Source organism: Arachis duranensis, chromosome 3 (genome assembly GCF_000817695.3).
Source record: "Arachis duranensis cultivar V14167 chromosome 3, aradu.V14167.gnm2.J7QH, whole genome shotgun sequence".
In the NCBI taxonomy this organism is placed as follows: Eukaryota; Viridiplantae; Streptophyta; class Magnoliopsida; order Fabales; family Fabaceae; genus Arachis; species Arachis duranensis.
In genome coordinates this window covers 39,637,526-39,652,093 of record NC_029774.3, presented here as the reverse complement: position 1 = coordinate 39,652,093, position 14,568 = coordinate 39,637,526, and the positions used below count along the sequence as shown (strand labels likewise).

The 14,568-nt window shown below is 33.9% G+C and overlaps 1 protein-coding gene across 1 annotated transcript; it reads right to left on the bottom strand.

Annotated features, from left to right (window-relative positions):
- Positions 1–8,540: 8,540 nt before the first annotated feature.
- On the bottom strand, positions 8,541–8,864 carry LOC127745495 (50S ribosomal protein L14, chloroplastic-like). The gene has a single exon (XM_052258262.1). The coding sequence runs from the start codon at positions 8,862–8,864 to the stop codon at positions 8,541–8,543; it is 324 nt and encodes a 107-aa protein (XP_052114222.1).
- Positions 8,865–14,568: the final 5,704 nt, after the last annotated feature.

The following is a 14,568-nucleotide window of genomic DNA, read 5'->3' as shown; positions in this document are numbered from 1 at the left end:
ATGGTAATAAGAGAGGATTAATAATAAGCAAATATAAGATCAAAGAAGCACGTTTTCAATCATAGTACAAAATCAGGAAGGAAATATAAAACTATGCAAATATTATGAATAAGTGGGTAAAGAGTTGATAAAATCCACTCAATTGAGCACAAGATAAACCATAAAATAGTGGTTTATCAGTGACCATAGATAGGCTATGGTCACGGTTTTAAAGAGGGGGTGACCATAGAGACTATGGCCACGGTGAAAACCGTGACCATAGATAGGGCTGTGGTCACGGTTTTAAGGAGGGTGACCATAGAGACTATGGCCACGATAAAAAATTGTGACCATAGATAGAGCTATGGTCACGGTTTTAAGTGGGGTGACCATAGAGTCTATAGCCACGGTGAAAACCGTGACCATAGGTGGGGCTATGGTCACGGTTTTAAGGAGGGGTGACCATAGAGGCTCTGGCCACGGTGAAAATCGTGACCATAGCCTTATCTATGGTCATGGTTTTAGGAAAGGGTGACCATAGAGGCTATGGTCACGGTGAAAACCGTGACCATAGATAAGGCTATGGTCACGGTTTTTTACCGTGACCATAGATTAACCTTTGGTCACGGTAAAAAACCGTGACCTAAAGTGTCAGATTTTGAAAATTGAAACCGTGACCTTAAAAACCGTGACCATAGATAAAAAAACTGTGACCATAGACCTATGGCCACGAGAGAATAGGCCACGGTAAGAAACCGTGACCATAGGTCCAAAACCGTGACCGTAGATCTATGGTCACCCATTTTACTAGCTATGGTCACAGTTTTTTACCGTGACCATAGGCCTTTTTTTTTGTAGTGCAAGGTATGATTTTAGTTTTCTTTATGTAATATGTAATGTTTATGGACACTTAGGCTAGTTGACCCTAAGATAGGATTGAATGATATTAGTGTATGAATAATTATATGTGAATTAATGTAATTGTTGGTTATATTGGATTAGTGTAGTTGATGGTGATTATTGGGAATTATGGGTATTGATGAATATTTATGGTGATTAGTTATATTGATGGATAAATGAGGATTATGGAAATTTAAGGTAATAAGTTAATGTAAAATGTTGTGGTGGTTTGGAATAAAGGATATTGATGATTATGATGCGTGATGATATATGTTGATGATGATTTTTGGATATTGAATCTTGTGGTTGATGTTATGTTAAGGTTGGTGGATTATTGTTGACGTGTAATGTTGTTGAGAGTTGTGGGTATGGTTGATAATTGATGATGGGTTGTGGAAATGATATTGATGAATGAAGAGAATTAGGATTATTTACGATGATTTTTTATTGTTGGAGAATAATGATTTTGATGGTGTGGGATAGTGTAAATGGGAGATTATTGATGTTTGAGATTGAGGAATGAGTGGTATGAGCGTTTGTGTTGATTTGGTAGTATTTAGATTGTGAGTAGTTTGGTTTTGAAATGAGAGTTTTGGTAAAAGTAAGTTTTTAAGGTTTTTAGTAAAAATAGATTTTTGGTGAACTTTGTTGGATCATAACTTGAGTTTCAGTATTCAAAAATTGGTTGGGATTTGCTTTAAGTTAAAGTTCATTGAAAACTCTTCAAATCGATATAAAGTGTGAAAAATTTGGATTTTTGTAGAGGAAGTTATGACCATTCAAAGTTTCGTGTCAAAATCTAAAATTCTGTAGAGTTGCAAAATTTTGTGATTTCTGGTATGTGCGCACGCACAGCCTTTTGCGCACTTACAATCCTGTAAAATTTTAGACCTATGCACATGCACAGCCTGTGCGTACGCACAGGTAGGGATGGGCGTGCTGTTTGCAGCGCTAGCACAGCTTGTGCGTGCACACACCAATGAGGTTTTACAACCTGTGCCCACGCACAGCTCTATGCGCACGCACAAGTTGGGAAAGTTAATGCCTATATGTATGCACACCTCTATGCGTACGCATATGCCTTAAAAATCTTCTGGGCGTGCGCATGCACACCCTTGTGCGTAAGCATACGTCCTGTTTTCTAAGTTAAACTTTGTTTTTAAACTATTTCACTTTCCCAACAAGATTGTATACTTCTATTACACCATTTTAAGACTCTTGGGCTTGTTTCTAGGCATTGGAACATGGGAAAGGTCCTAGGAGGTTTAATTTGGGTTTACTTTGAAAAGTTAGCAAATGGAGGTTTAGATTTTTGGTGTACTGAGGATGAGTTGGTTGAGAGAGAAGGAACAGTGGTGAATATGGTGATTGCTAACAATGAATATGGGAAACTGATGAATTAAGGAGATCGGAATGGACCTTATGAACTAATGATGGTTGTGACGAGTATGAGTAGAAGGATGCTATGAGCAGTGGCCTTTGAGATTGAATTTGTGTTTATGATATGTTTTGTTATCCGTCGTAGGGGTTGTGGCAGTCTCCCGCCTACATTCGAATGTGAGAGTTGAAGCTAGGCTTCTCACTCATATTTCTCGCAACCAGAGGAAGGTAGTAGGGCATTCTCCCTCGGAATATTTCCCTCTGAAAGGAGAAGGTGGTAGGGCACTTATCCCTCGGAACTATTTCTCTTGAAAATGCGACTTCTCTCTGATTGCAAGGTGGTAAGGCACTAACCCACGGAATTATACGACAGCCAGAGGAAGGTGGTAGGGCACTCTTCCTCGGAATATTTTCCTCTGAAAGGAGAAGGTGGTAGGGCACTCATCCCTTGGAATTTTCCTCCTTATGCGCAATAGAGAGACTAATTCGGGAGTTGTCGACCGGGTTTTCTGTCGGGTTTGGCGATAACTGACATGTGATATTACAGCCAATAGGACAGACATTCATCATGTGCATCTTCTATATGTTTGCTTGCTTTGATTACTTGAGCTTTCCTAATTGTATAATATGTCTAAATGCTTCCTGAATTACTTGTTATATATTTGAATATTACCTGTGGTTTTCTTGTTTGTACTATCTGTGTTTGTCTGGTGTTGAGGAGGTTAAGTAGGCGGTGGCGATGGGATCACACGGAGGTTAGGTTGGCGAGGGCTGTGGGATACAGTGGTATGATTAGTATTAGTTAGAATTCCCCTAAGTTTAGATAACCCGGTTTATGGTATAAGTTCGTTATATTTATTTATTTTGTTCTAAGCTTGGATATCTGTATGTGATGTGAAGTTCTAGGATTGCCTTTGGCGTCCCGGAGCCTTACATCTTACATCATTGGGTACTGTTACCATACTAAGAACATCCGGTTCTCATTCCATACTTTGTTATTATTTTTCAGACGCAGGTTGCAAATCTACCTCGGTGGGATTACGGATATGGTGACAGAGCGGAGTATGGTTTCTCCTTGGTTTAATTCTATTTTATTTTGTCGTAATTAGTCTCACATCTCTTTGTTTATTTATATTTGTTGCCTTAGAGCCTTTATTTCTAGAAACTTTGAGACATAGGTTGTATAAGCTGTTTTAAACTTCAAAACTCTGTCGTAGTCTCATACTCTGTGTGTATTTTTCTTAGATGCTATTAGGTTATCTACTTGATATTGTATAGCATGCTTGTTTGTGAGTACCTTTTGGGAGGAGATCCAATAAGTCCAACATTGATTCCTTCAGACGTATCAATTGGACAAATGCGTCCATAATGACTAGGATGGATATCTCGTATCCGAAAACTAGCAGTTCGCCCTGTAACCCCTCCAGGGCCCAAAAAACTCAATTTTCTACCATGAACTATTTGGGTCAATGGATTGGTTCGATCCAGAACTTGAGATAATGGATGTAATCCAAAAAATATTCAAAAGTAGTTATTGGTGGAGTTGAAGTCACCAAATTCTGAGGAGTCGGTATCAATTTAAGTCTAATTGCTCCACATATAGTTCCTCTAACCATATTTTCTAAACGAACCAAAGCCAATCCAAATTGATCTTGTAAGAGATCTGTTACGGAACGAATACGTTTATTTTTCAAATGATTCATATCATCATGTGTACCAATTCCAAATTTCATTCCAATCAAATGATCGGCAGCTACCAATATATCTCATGGTAACAAAAAAGTATTGTTCTGAGGTATATCAAGATTCAATCTTTGATTCAGATTTCGTCTACCAATCCTTCCTAATTATCATCGTTGGTGAAATTTTTTTTTTGTAATTCCTGGCACAAAGATTCAGAAAATACAGGATCTCCGCCTACACAAGCAAATTATTGATAAAACTCCAAAATGGCATTTTCTTTTGACCCAATTTTTCCCTTATCATTCAAGAAAGACAAGAAGAGTTCGGGATAGCAAACATTCTCTAGAATTTCGTTTAAATTCAAACCCATAGCTGATAGTAGAACTAGAATAGATATTTTCTATTTTCTACTGACACGAGCCCATATCTTTGCTTTTCTATCAATCTCTAGTTCTAATCTCCCTCCCCAATTCGATATTATAGTGCCAGTATAGACCAAAATTCTGTTATGGTCCAATTCTGATCGATAATAGATACCAGGGCTTTCCAATATTTGATTGATTGCAATTCTATAAATTTCATTTACTATAGAAGTTCCCAAAGAGTTCATTAGAGGAATATTTTCAATAAAAATTATTTGTTCTTGGATATCCTTATTATTTTTCCAAATTAATCCTACAGATACATATAATTCAGAGGAATATGTAAGTGATTCATATACAGCATCTTTTTCTTTCATCAAGGGTTTTACCAATTGGTATGTTTCTGCAAATAATGAGGATCAATGATTGGTCCATGCAAACTAGAAATGCCATTTCTTGGATAAAGGAAGAGATTACTCAATCCATTTCCGTATCGCTCATAATATATATATTAATTTGAGCACCTATTTCAGATGCATATCCCATTTTTGCACAACAGGGATATAAAAATCCGCGAGAAAAGACAGGTCGTATTGTATGTGCCAATTGCCATTTGGATAATAAGCCCGTGGATATTGAAGTTCCGCAAATGGTACTTCCCGATACTGTATTTGAAGCGGTTGTTCGAATTCCTTATGATATGCAAATCAATCAAGTTCTTGCTAATGGTAAAAAGGGGGCTTTGAATTATTCATAGGATATCTTATATATATTCTATCAAAAAGATGGACAATCAAACTTATTTCTCGATTCAATAGAATCCCAAAGAGGTGAATAGGGTCCAAAATAATGATAGATATGCAAAAAGCGGGTCTGATTACGCCTATTCCTAATCCTAAATGGAACGGAACGACATAGGGATATAATATATGTAAACATGATTTTTTGAGCAACTCATAAGTTGAGTAAAATAATCCAAAAAGAATTTCAAATTATTTTTTATTTCTAGTTTCTAGAATATTTATATTTCTTCTTTCTATTTTAAAATAGAATATTTATTCAGTTCTATTTCGAAATATTTAATAATTTAAAATAAAGAATTGAAAAAGATATCAATAAAATAATTAAAATTATAATAATAAAAAGAACTTTGTTGTTTAACTTAATTCTTGAATTTCTATGGAAAAAAATCGAAAAAATCGGGCCCCTCTTTTTTATTGTATGTAATTTGTTCGATTTTTTATTTAAAACAAAAAATGAGTTACCTTAGAATGACCTTTCACTTTTTTATCATTAGATTTAGTCGTGAATTCCATTCCTTTACTATACTACAACAGAAGAAAACCAACTATAAATATAGTTATTTAAATTTGTCCTGCTACTGTCAATTTCGATAGGGATTAAAAAAAACAAAGCCCTTCTATATTTATCTGTAATTATGAATTGAATCTTGATGAATGACTAACGAAATTGAATCAAGAAAACTCTAAAAGAAAAGAATGGTTCCAAAATTTTATTTTAAGGGAAGATAAGAACAAAAGTTGTATGGATTTACAAAAACTATGGAAATAGAAAAATAGAGAAATATCGAAGTAGTTCCAACAGTTTAATAAATATTCTTTCTTTATTTTTTTCCTTCATTTTTTCCTCAATTATTTCGACTGAATAAATCTTTATTATTAATTGAAAAATTCAAGTCAAAATTAGTTGCTTGTATCATTAACCATTTCCCCTTTTTTGGATAAGAGAAACTTATCATGAATCCACTGATTGCTGCTGCTTCTGTTGTTGCTGCTGGGTTGGCTATAGGGCTTGTTTCTATTGGACCTGGGATTGGCCAAGGCACTGCTGCAGGGAAAACAGTAAAAGGGATTGCACGACAACCAGAGGCAGAGGAAAAAATACGGCGTACTTTATTGCTTAGTCTAGCGTTTATAGAAGCGTTAACAATTTATGAGCTAGTTGTAGCATTAACCCTTTTATTTGCGAATTCCTTTGTTTAACTCTAAAAAAATAGAAAAATACAAATACATATCTCTTTTTACGTGTACTTAATTTGCTACTCTTGCTTTTTAGAATTATATTATTTTGTTTTCACCTCAAAAATTCATTTTTCGTCTGTCCAAGAACGCAGCGCAAGGGAATGACTCTTTTAAGGTAAAGTTGAGAAATTAACATACTGCTTGCCTTATTCCTTGCCTTTTTAGCACAATGCCACCTTTTTTATTATTATTAGGAAATCTTTTTAGAAATTGTTTATATATTAAAATAAAATAACTAGAGATTTTGCAATTGAAAAAAAAAACTAGCTGAAAAATATGATTTTTATGGGAAATTTTGTAATCCAATTGATCGACCAGTAATATATAAATATTATTAAAAAAATTCGAAATGAAACAAATTTGGAATCATAGAAAGAAAATTAGTCTATCCATAATAGAAGAGGAGATGAGATCATATGAAAAATGTAACCGATTTTTTCCTTTATTTGAGTTACTGGCCATCCGCCGGAAGTTTCGGGTTTAATACTGATATTTTAGCAACAAATCCAATAAATTTAAGTGTAGTGTTTGGTGTATTGGTTTTTTTAGAAAGGGAGTGTGTGCGAGTTGTTTATTTCAAGAATAGGTTGGATCGAACCAACTGCACTTTTTTCTTTATATATATAAATAGGAAAAAGTGCATGATCCCACGAATTACTTCTGAAAAAAATTCTAATTTTAATAAATTAAGAAAAAAATTTTAAGAACCATAGCATTTCGTGATTCATTGTTAAATCCACTTTGATTCTCTATGAACTAACAATTTTGGACCATTACAATGGTTAAAGCAAAGCTAGGCATAGGCAGTTTTAAATCTAGACGCAGTATAGTATTCTTTCTACCACTATGTTAATATAAAAAAATGGTTTGAAAAAAAAAATATAGTTGGAATCTTTTTCAATTTAAAATACTCATGTCGATAAAATAGCTTGAATTCCCTTTACGGCGAAAAATTTGAAAAAATGGCAAAAAGTGAATATTTTTCTCACCCCCTCTCTTTTTTTTATACAATTTATACAATGCGAAATCGATGACCTACGTATAAAATAATAAGAATTCTTGGGATTTGAAGAAAAAAAACAACTTTGCTGACAAATATTTGTTTGATTGGAAGAGTCCTCCAAAAATTCCGGTCTTGTGTTAGTTATCAATTTCAATATCTTTCAAATAAATATTTGAATACAAATAAAAATAAGAGAGGATAGGCTCATTAAGAAAGATAGGAAGAATTGTCCTATAAGTAATTGACTGTGAGAGCCAAATGAATTGAAAGATTCATGTTTGGTTTGGGAAGAGATCATAGACGTTTTCAAATCAATGGAAAGAGAATCTACTTTCATTAAGTGATTTATTAGATAATCAAAAACAGAACCGATCTTACCTGGGATCACAAATTCCAAGTTTGTCTATGAAGAGCAAATCTAATTATATTAGTGTCTATAATGAATTTCTTTTGTATAATACTAATCGATAGGGCCTCATTGGTAAGTGCTACAAGATCTCATATATTGGAACCCATAATTATGGTTATGCACCCCAGAATTCGAGGACATATTCAAAACTCAGATTGGGGAAGAATACGGTCCATGGATTCCCTTTGTTGGAACTATGTTCTTATTTATTTTTGTTTCAAATTGGTCGGGGGCTCTTTTGCCTTGGAAAATAATACAGTTACCTCATGGGGAGTTAACTGCACCCACAAATGATATAAATACTACTGTTGCATTAGCTTTACTTACATCAGTAGCATATTTCTATGCACGTCTTTCAAAAAAGGGATTAGCTTATTTTGGTAAATACATCCAACCAACTCCAATCCTTCTACCAATTAACATCTTAGAAGATTTCACAAAACTCCTTCGCTTAGCTTTCTAGTTTTCAGAAATATATTAGCTGATGAATTAATAGTTGTTGTTCTTGTTTCTTTAGTACCCCTAGTAGTTACTATACCTATCATGTTCCTTGGATTATTTACAAGCGGTATTCAAGCCCTTATTTTTGCTACTTTAGCTGTGGCTTATATAGGTGAATCCATAGAAGGCCATCATTAACTTTACGAAATCCAATTTTATTAATAATTAGATATATCTGTAAGACATAATTTATTAATTTATCTATTTCATTTTCATTAAATAATAAAATATTTTTCTTATAATATCTCAGGTGCTAATGAAACCATTTTAGTGAAATTTAACTATCTCAATTCCCGGGCGATTGCGCCAAAAATTTGAGTTCCTTTTGGATTTTCCTCTTGATCAATCACAACCGCGGTATTATCATCATACTGTATTATCATGCCAATGCTACGTTTAAGTTCTTTACAAGTACGTATAATTACAGCTCTGATCACTTCTGATCTTTCTAAAGACATATTTGGTACCGCTTCCTTGATTACAGCAACAACAATGTCACCAATAGAAGCATATTGTCGATTACCTGCTCCTATGATTTGAATACACATCAATTGGCGGGCTCCACTGTTATCAGCTATATTCAAATGGGTTTGAGGTTGAATCATATCATTCTTATTTTATCTGATTTTTTAGTCCAAGGCTTGAAGTAAAAAAATTCTCTATTCAACAAAAGAAAGGAAAAATTGCCCTCCGGTAAAATAAGAATAGCCCCAACATTCAAAGCCCCCTTTTTACCATTAGCAAGAACTTGTTTGATTTGCATATCATAAGGAATTCGAACAACCACTTCAAATACAGTATTGGGAAGTACCGTTTGTGGAACTTCAATATTCACGGGCTTATTAGCCAAATGGCAATTGGCATATACAATACGACCTGTCGCTTCTCGCGGATTTTTGTATGTGCAAAAATGGGATATGCATCTGAAATAGGTGTTCGAATTAATATATATATTATGAGTGATACGAAAATGGATCGAGTAATCTCTTCCTTTATCTAAGAAATGACATTTCTAGTTTGTATGGTCCAATCACTGATCCTAAAAATTCAATTTCTACAATAAATTTTGGTAGGTCACTAGCATAGGTAGTTCCCTATCCATGATTTGGCTATTTACTGAAAAACTATTCCTAGAATATGGGAAGAATCTCTTGGGTGGTGGCGATAAAGAAAAAGATTGGAATGTTGTTTAGCTTGCTTTTGTAAAAAATAAAAATAACAAACTTTTCAATTTGACCTAACCGCGGATCTTTTTTTCAGTTATTCATTGAATGATAAATCATGACAAGTGATGGAGATACGCGATTTAAATAATGAAAAATCCAATATTTTATAATAGTATCTAAAATGACTGAAAATATGGAAACAAGACCAGATATAATTTGATCATTCTGAGCAAATCCAAAATCTTTATAGAGAGAACCAATCATTAGTTCCCACCCATGGGTCGAATAGAAATCTATACATAAATCTGTTCATAAAAGAATGGAAAAAGCTTTTATTGTGTCACTTAAGTTATATAGGAATTCTCAAACCCAAGTTAAGAATAAGAAGTTCTTGATTACCCAGACTGGAATAACCACTTTGAATAACAAAACTAAGTATGTTTGTCGACCTCCAAAGGATAAGAGAAATAAGGCTAAAGAGACAGCCAAAAAAGGATCTTTCATGTATAATCCTGCATAATCTCGAATGTTATCAGTTCCGGTACGTAGACCAAATAATACATTGCAAGCAAAAGTTCCTAGATTCACGGAGATATAGAACAACATATACTAATATATCTTCTTCAAAAAAGATTTCTCCAAAATGTCCATGAACTGTTGCTCCTGGAGTCGCCAAATAGGTATTAGCCGATCTTATTAATATGGAATCCAGTTTAACAATTAAAATAGGAAATACCCTACCTTTGAGTGTGGTTTAAACTATTGATTTACGTAATTGGAAGTAACCAATTAGGTTTCGCCAAATTATAAGAAAGCCCATAGAGGCCGTTATTGAAGAATTTACACTTTCTAATTTCGTACTTTTTCGAGTATGTAAATAAATCGCAAATATGCTCCAATTAATAAAGGCCCAATTTTGCTTGGGATCCCAATTCCAATATAATCCCCATGCCTCATTAGCCCATACTGCTCATGACAGAATACCTATCGTTAAAAAGAGAAAATCCAGACTAATAATACGATAACTCTAACGATCGAGTTGTTGAATAAACTGAGACCTGTAATAATTTCTAGAAGAAGAAAAAAAGCTTTTTGTAAAACATTGTTCCTTTCATTCCTATTCATGTATTGGATCTCAACAAAAGAAAAGGATTCATTTAAAAAATACAAATTATTGCTTTTACCCAAAATTTGTATGACTTTTCCAAATGTAATAACTAAGATTCTGTAAAAAAGAAAGAAAAAAAGATGAAAATATGGAATTTGAATCTTTATCTTTAGAAAAATTTAGAAAAAATCTACATACTGAGAGTAGGTTCAAAGATGTATCTAGGGATTAGTCCTTTCAAAGTGAATTCTCCCTAGATACCCAATATATATGAGATTTTAATTCACAAGTGAATCAATTTAAAAGAGACCTAAAGTTAGGGATTTCTCAATAGGTAATGTTGCTCCAACACGCAACTAAAGGGCTACTGCAGTACCAATAAAAAAGATGGTTGTTGATACTCGACGACGAAATGGGTTTTAGAATTTATTAACATTCTCCAAAAAGGGTACTGTTAATAATCTTGTGGGTACCGAAATCATTAAAAGAACGCCCAATAACTTATTGGGCACTGTACGAAGTATTTGAAATACAGGAAAGAAATACCATTCCGGCAATATTTCCAAAGGAGTTGCAAATAGATTCGCGGGTTCCACATATAAAAAAAGGGTATTCTCATATATATATATCGTTTTGGCGACATGGCCGAGCGGTAAGGCGGGGGACTGCAAATCTTTTTTCCCCAGTTCAAATTCAGGTGTCGCCTGATCGACAAGAGAATTGAATTTTGACCTTTTAATTAAAAAAATGAGAGAAAAAAAGAATTTATCTGTAATGTTTTTCGACTCTACTAGAAATCTGATCAAAACTTGTTTGATGTTCTAATAGAATTTATTGAATTGTTTCTTGTTAATATAATAGTTTTAGTGCAGAATCGAATCCCCTTTTGACTCTGTACCAGCGATTCAAATAAATATATATAGTTATTATAGTTTCTAGTATTCTCAGTGATTAGATTAATACAAAAAAAAACAAGAATTAGTGAACAATAGTAAAATAATTCCTTCATAGTGATATTTTTTATAGAGATAGAAAAAATTCACATGGATATAGTAAATCTTGCTTGGGCTGCTTTAATGGTAGTTTTCACATTTTCCCTTTCTCTCGTAGTATGGGGGAAGAAGTGGACTTTAAAGGTACGACTAGTTGGGGTGGAGGATCCAACTGTATCAATTGTTTTCTAGCTGGATTATTAAATTTTTCTATTGAATATTTTTTATTTCATTTCCTTTTAATTAATACCATACCAATTTCTTTAATTCAAATATATCCACATTTCGGAAGTCTATTTTATTTGAGTGGTGTAATATATTCTATGCATAATAAATACAAAATACTCTGTCAATCACCCAAATAGTGAAATTATTACCTTGTTCTTGTTAAGGAGATGAAAAAAAGATAGAAAATTTTTTCTATTCTAACTTAATTCTTCCTAAGATTTCTATTTAGATGAACTGGCTTTTACCAAAGTTATATATCGAAAATGAGTAACCGTGGAACCCCCTTTAACACTCATTTTCCCTTTTTTCCTTTTTTTTCAAAGTTGGATTTCTAAGTTCTTTATTGAACTCATTTATTTGCAATCATGGTTAAAATGTAGAAAAGATTGGGGTTGACTACCAATCTTTTCAAAATACAGAAAAAGCTTCTCGTAGAAACTACTGATTATTTGTTAACTATTACAACTATTCCAAATATTTAATCAATTACTTCTTGGAAATGCTAAAAGTATTACTCAATTTTTTTATATGATACCGGGATTGATATTAAGAATCAGAAACCCATAAATTTGAATAGCAAAAATAAGAGTTGCTTTTGGATTATTACGTATATATTTTAGTGAAACCAATACAAAAAATGGATGAAATAAATAATAAATTGGAGCTACTATGTACATTAGATATAATGATGTAATGGAATTGAAATTCGATATATATAAGTCTATATATAAGAAGGTCGATCTAAATATTTAGATACATATTGTAGATTGATCCATATTAGATTGATCTAATTTCTTTCTACCATATTATCTATCCAGATTTTATAGAATTATGTTGGTTCTAGTCCGATTATTTTATTTATTAAATCTTAAGCAATAATAGAATCTTTTTTTCATTCACTGTATTGACATGAATTAAGAAATGAAATCATATTTTAAGTCAAATTAGTCACTTTGACTTACCGTCTTTACATAAAGTATAAGTAAAAAGGCAGTGGAAACTAGAATGAATAGTGCAGTAGCAATAAATGCCAGAATATTTACTTCCATACTCTCTATGCTTTTTTTCTTTTATTTCCAATAAATAACTCGGGATCTAATCCCATAGAGATGGTAAATCTTTCATCAGCAAATTCAATGGTCTAAATCACATCTCGATGATATCAAATGGAACCAATATTCTCAATAAGAAAATCTATTTATGAATGGAATAAAAATGTAGTGTATACAAACAAAGGTATTCGGTTATTGGTGAAAAATCAATATACTTCTAATGTCGAATCGGGATCAACTAGGACAGAAATAAAGCATTAGGTTGAACTCTTCTTTGGTGTCAAGATAATATCTATGAATAGTCATTGACTACCGGTAAAGGGTAGAAGAATGCGACCTATTATGGGACATACAATGCATTACAGACATATAATCATTACGCTTCAACCGGGTTATTCTATTCCACCTCTTAGAAAGAAATGAACTTAAATCAAAATGTATCGCTGGCAATGCAATGTGGTTAGACTCTCATGTCGATCTGAACGAATTATCCTTTCTACGTAGGTAAATCTTTGCCCGCTAGGCAAGAGGATAGCAAGTTACAAATTCTGTCTTTTTCTTGGTAGGGCATGTATTTTACTATATAATTGAAGTAGTTAACGGCGGGGTTACCCCTATTGTGGTCACGAATCTTGTATGTGTTCCGAAGAAAAAGGAATTTGTCCAATTTTCGGGGTCTCAAAAGGGGCGTGTAAATACCTAAGAACTCTTGAATGGAAATGGAAAAATAGATGTAACTCCAGTTACTCCAGAAATGGTAAGATCTTTGGCGCAAGAATGCAAGAAGAGGGGGTTGATCCATATCATCTTGATTTGTTTCTTATCTTTTTCTTATTTTAAGAAAAAGAATACCGAGTCGGGTTCTTCTCCTACCCGTATCGAATAGAACATGCTGAGCAAAATCTTCTTCACGGAAAACCTGCTTTATTTAGATCGGGAAAATCGTACGGGTTTTTTGAAATTATGTACTATTGCTCAAATCTGTAGTCAATCCTATTTCCGATAGGAGTAGTTGATAGTCAAATCCTATTTTTCCCATTATTTTCATATCCGTAATAGTGTGAAAAGAAGGCCTGACTCCAAGTTGTTCAAGAATAGCGGCATTGAGTTTCTTGACCCTTTGCCTTAGGATTAGTTAGTTCTACTTCTCGATAAGGGCAAGAGAAGGGGTATAACTCAGCGGTAGAGTGTCACCTTGACGTGGTGGAAGTCATCAGTTCGAGCCTAATTATCCCTAAATCCAACCCAATGTGAGTTTTTCTATTTTGATGCCATAATCGAATGAGAATTTAGAATAGATAAAAAAGAGGCTAGTGAGATTGACGAGAGGGGGGCTATATTTCTGGGAGCGAACTCCAGGCGAATATGAAGCAGATGGATACAAGTTATGCCGTGGAATGAAAGAGAATTCCGAATCATCTTTGTCTACGAGTAAGGAATCTATAAGTAATGCAACTAGGAATCTCATGGAGAGTTCGATCCTGGCTTAGGATGAACACTGGCGGCATAGCTTACACATGCAAGTCGGACAGGAAGTGGTGTTTCCAGTGGCAGACGGGTGAGTAACGCGTAAGAACCTGCTCTTGGGAGGGGACCAACAGCTAGAAACGGCTGCTAATACCCTCACGTCTGATTAGCTAGTTGGTGAGGCAATAGCTTACCAAGGCGATGATCAGTAGCTGGTCTGAGAGGATGATCAGCCACACTGGGACTGAGACATAGCCTAGACTCCTACAGGAGGCAGCAGTGGGGAATTTTCCGTA

What these genes read in the sequence shown, in the direction of transcription:
- LOC127745495 (XM_052258262.1), bottom strand. Translation starts at nt 8,864, where the DNA reads ATGATTCAACCTCAAACCCATTTGAATATAGCTGATAACAGTGGAGCC.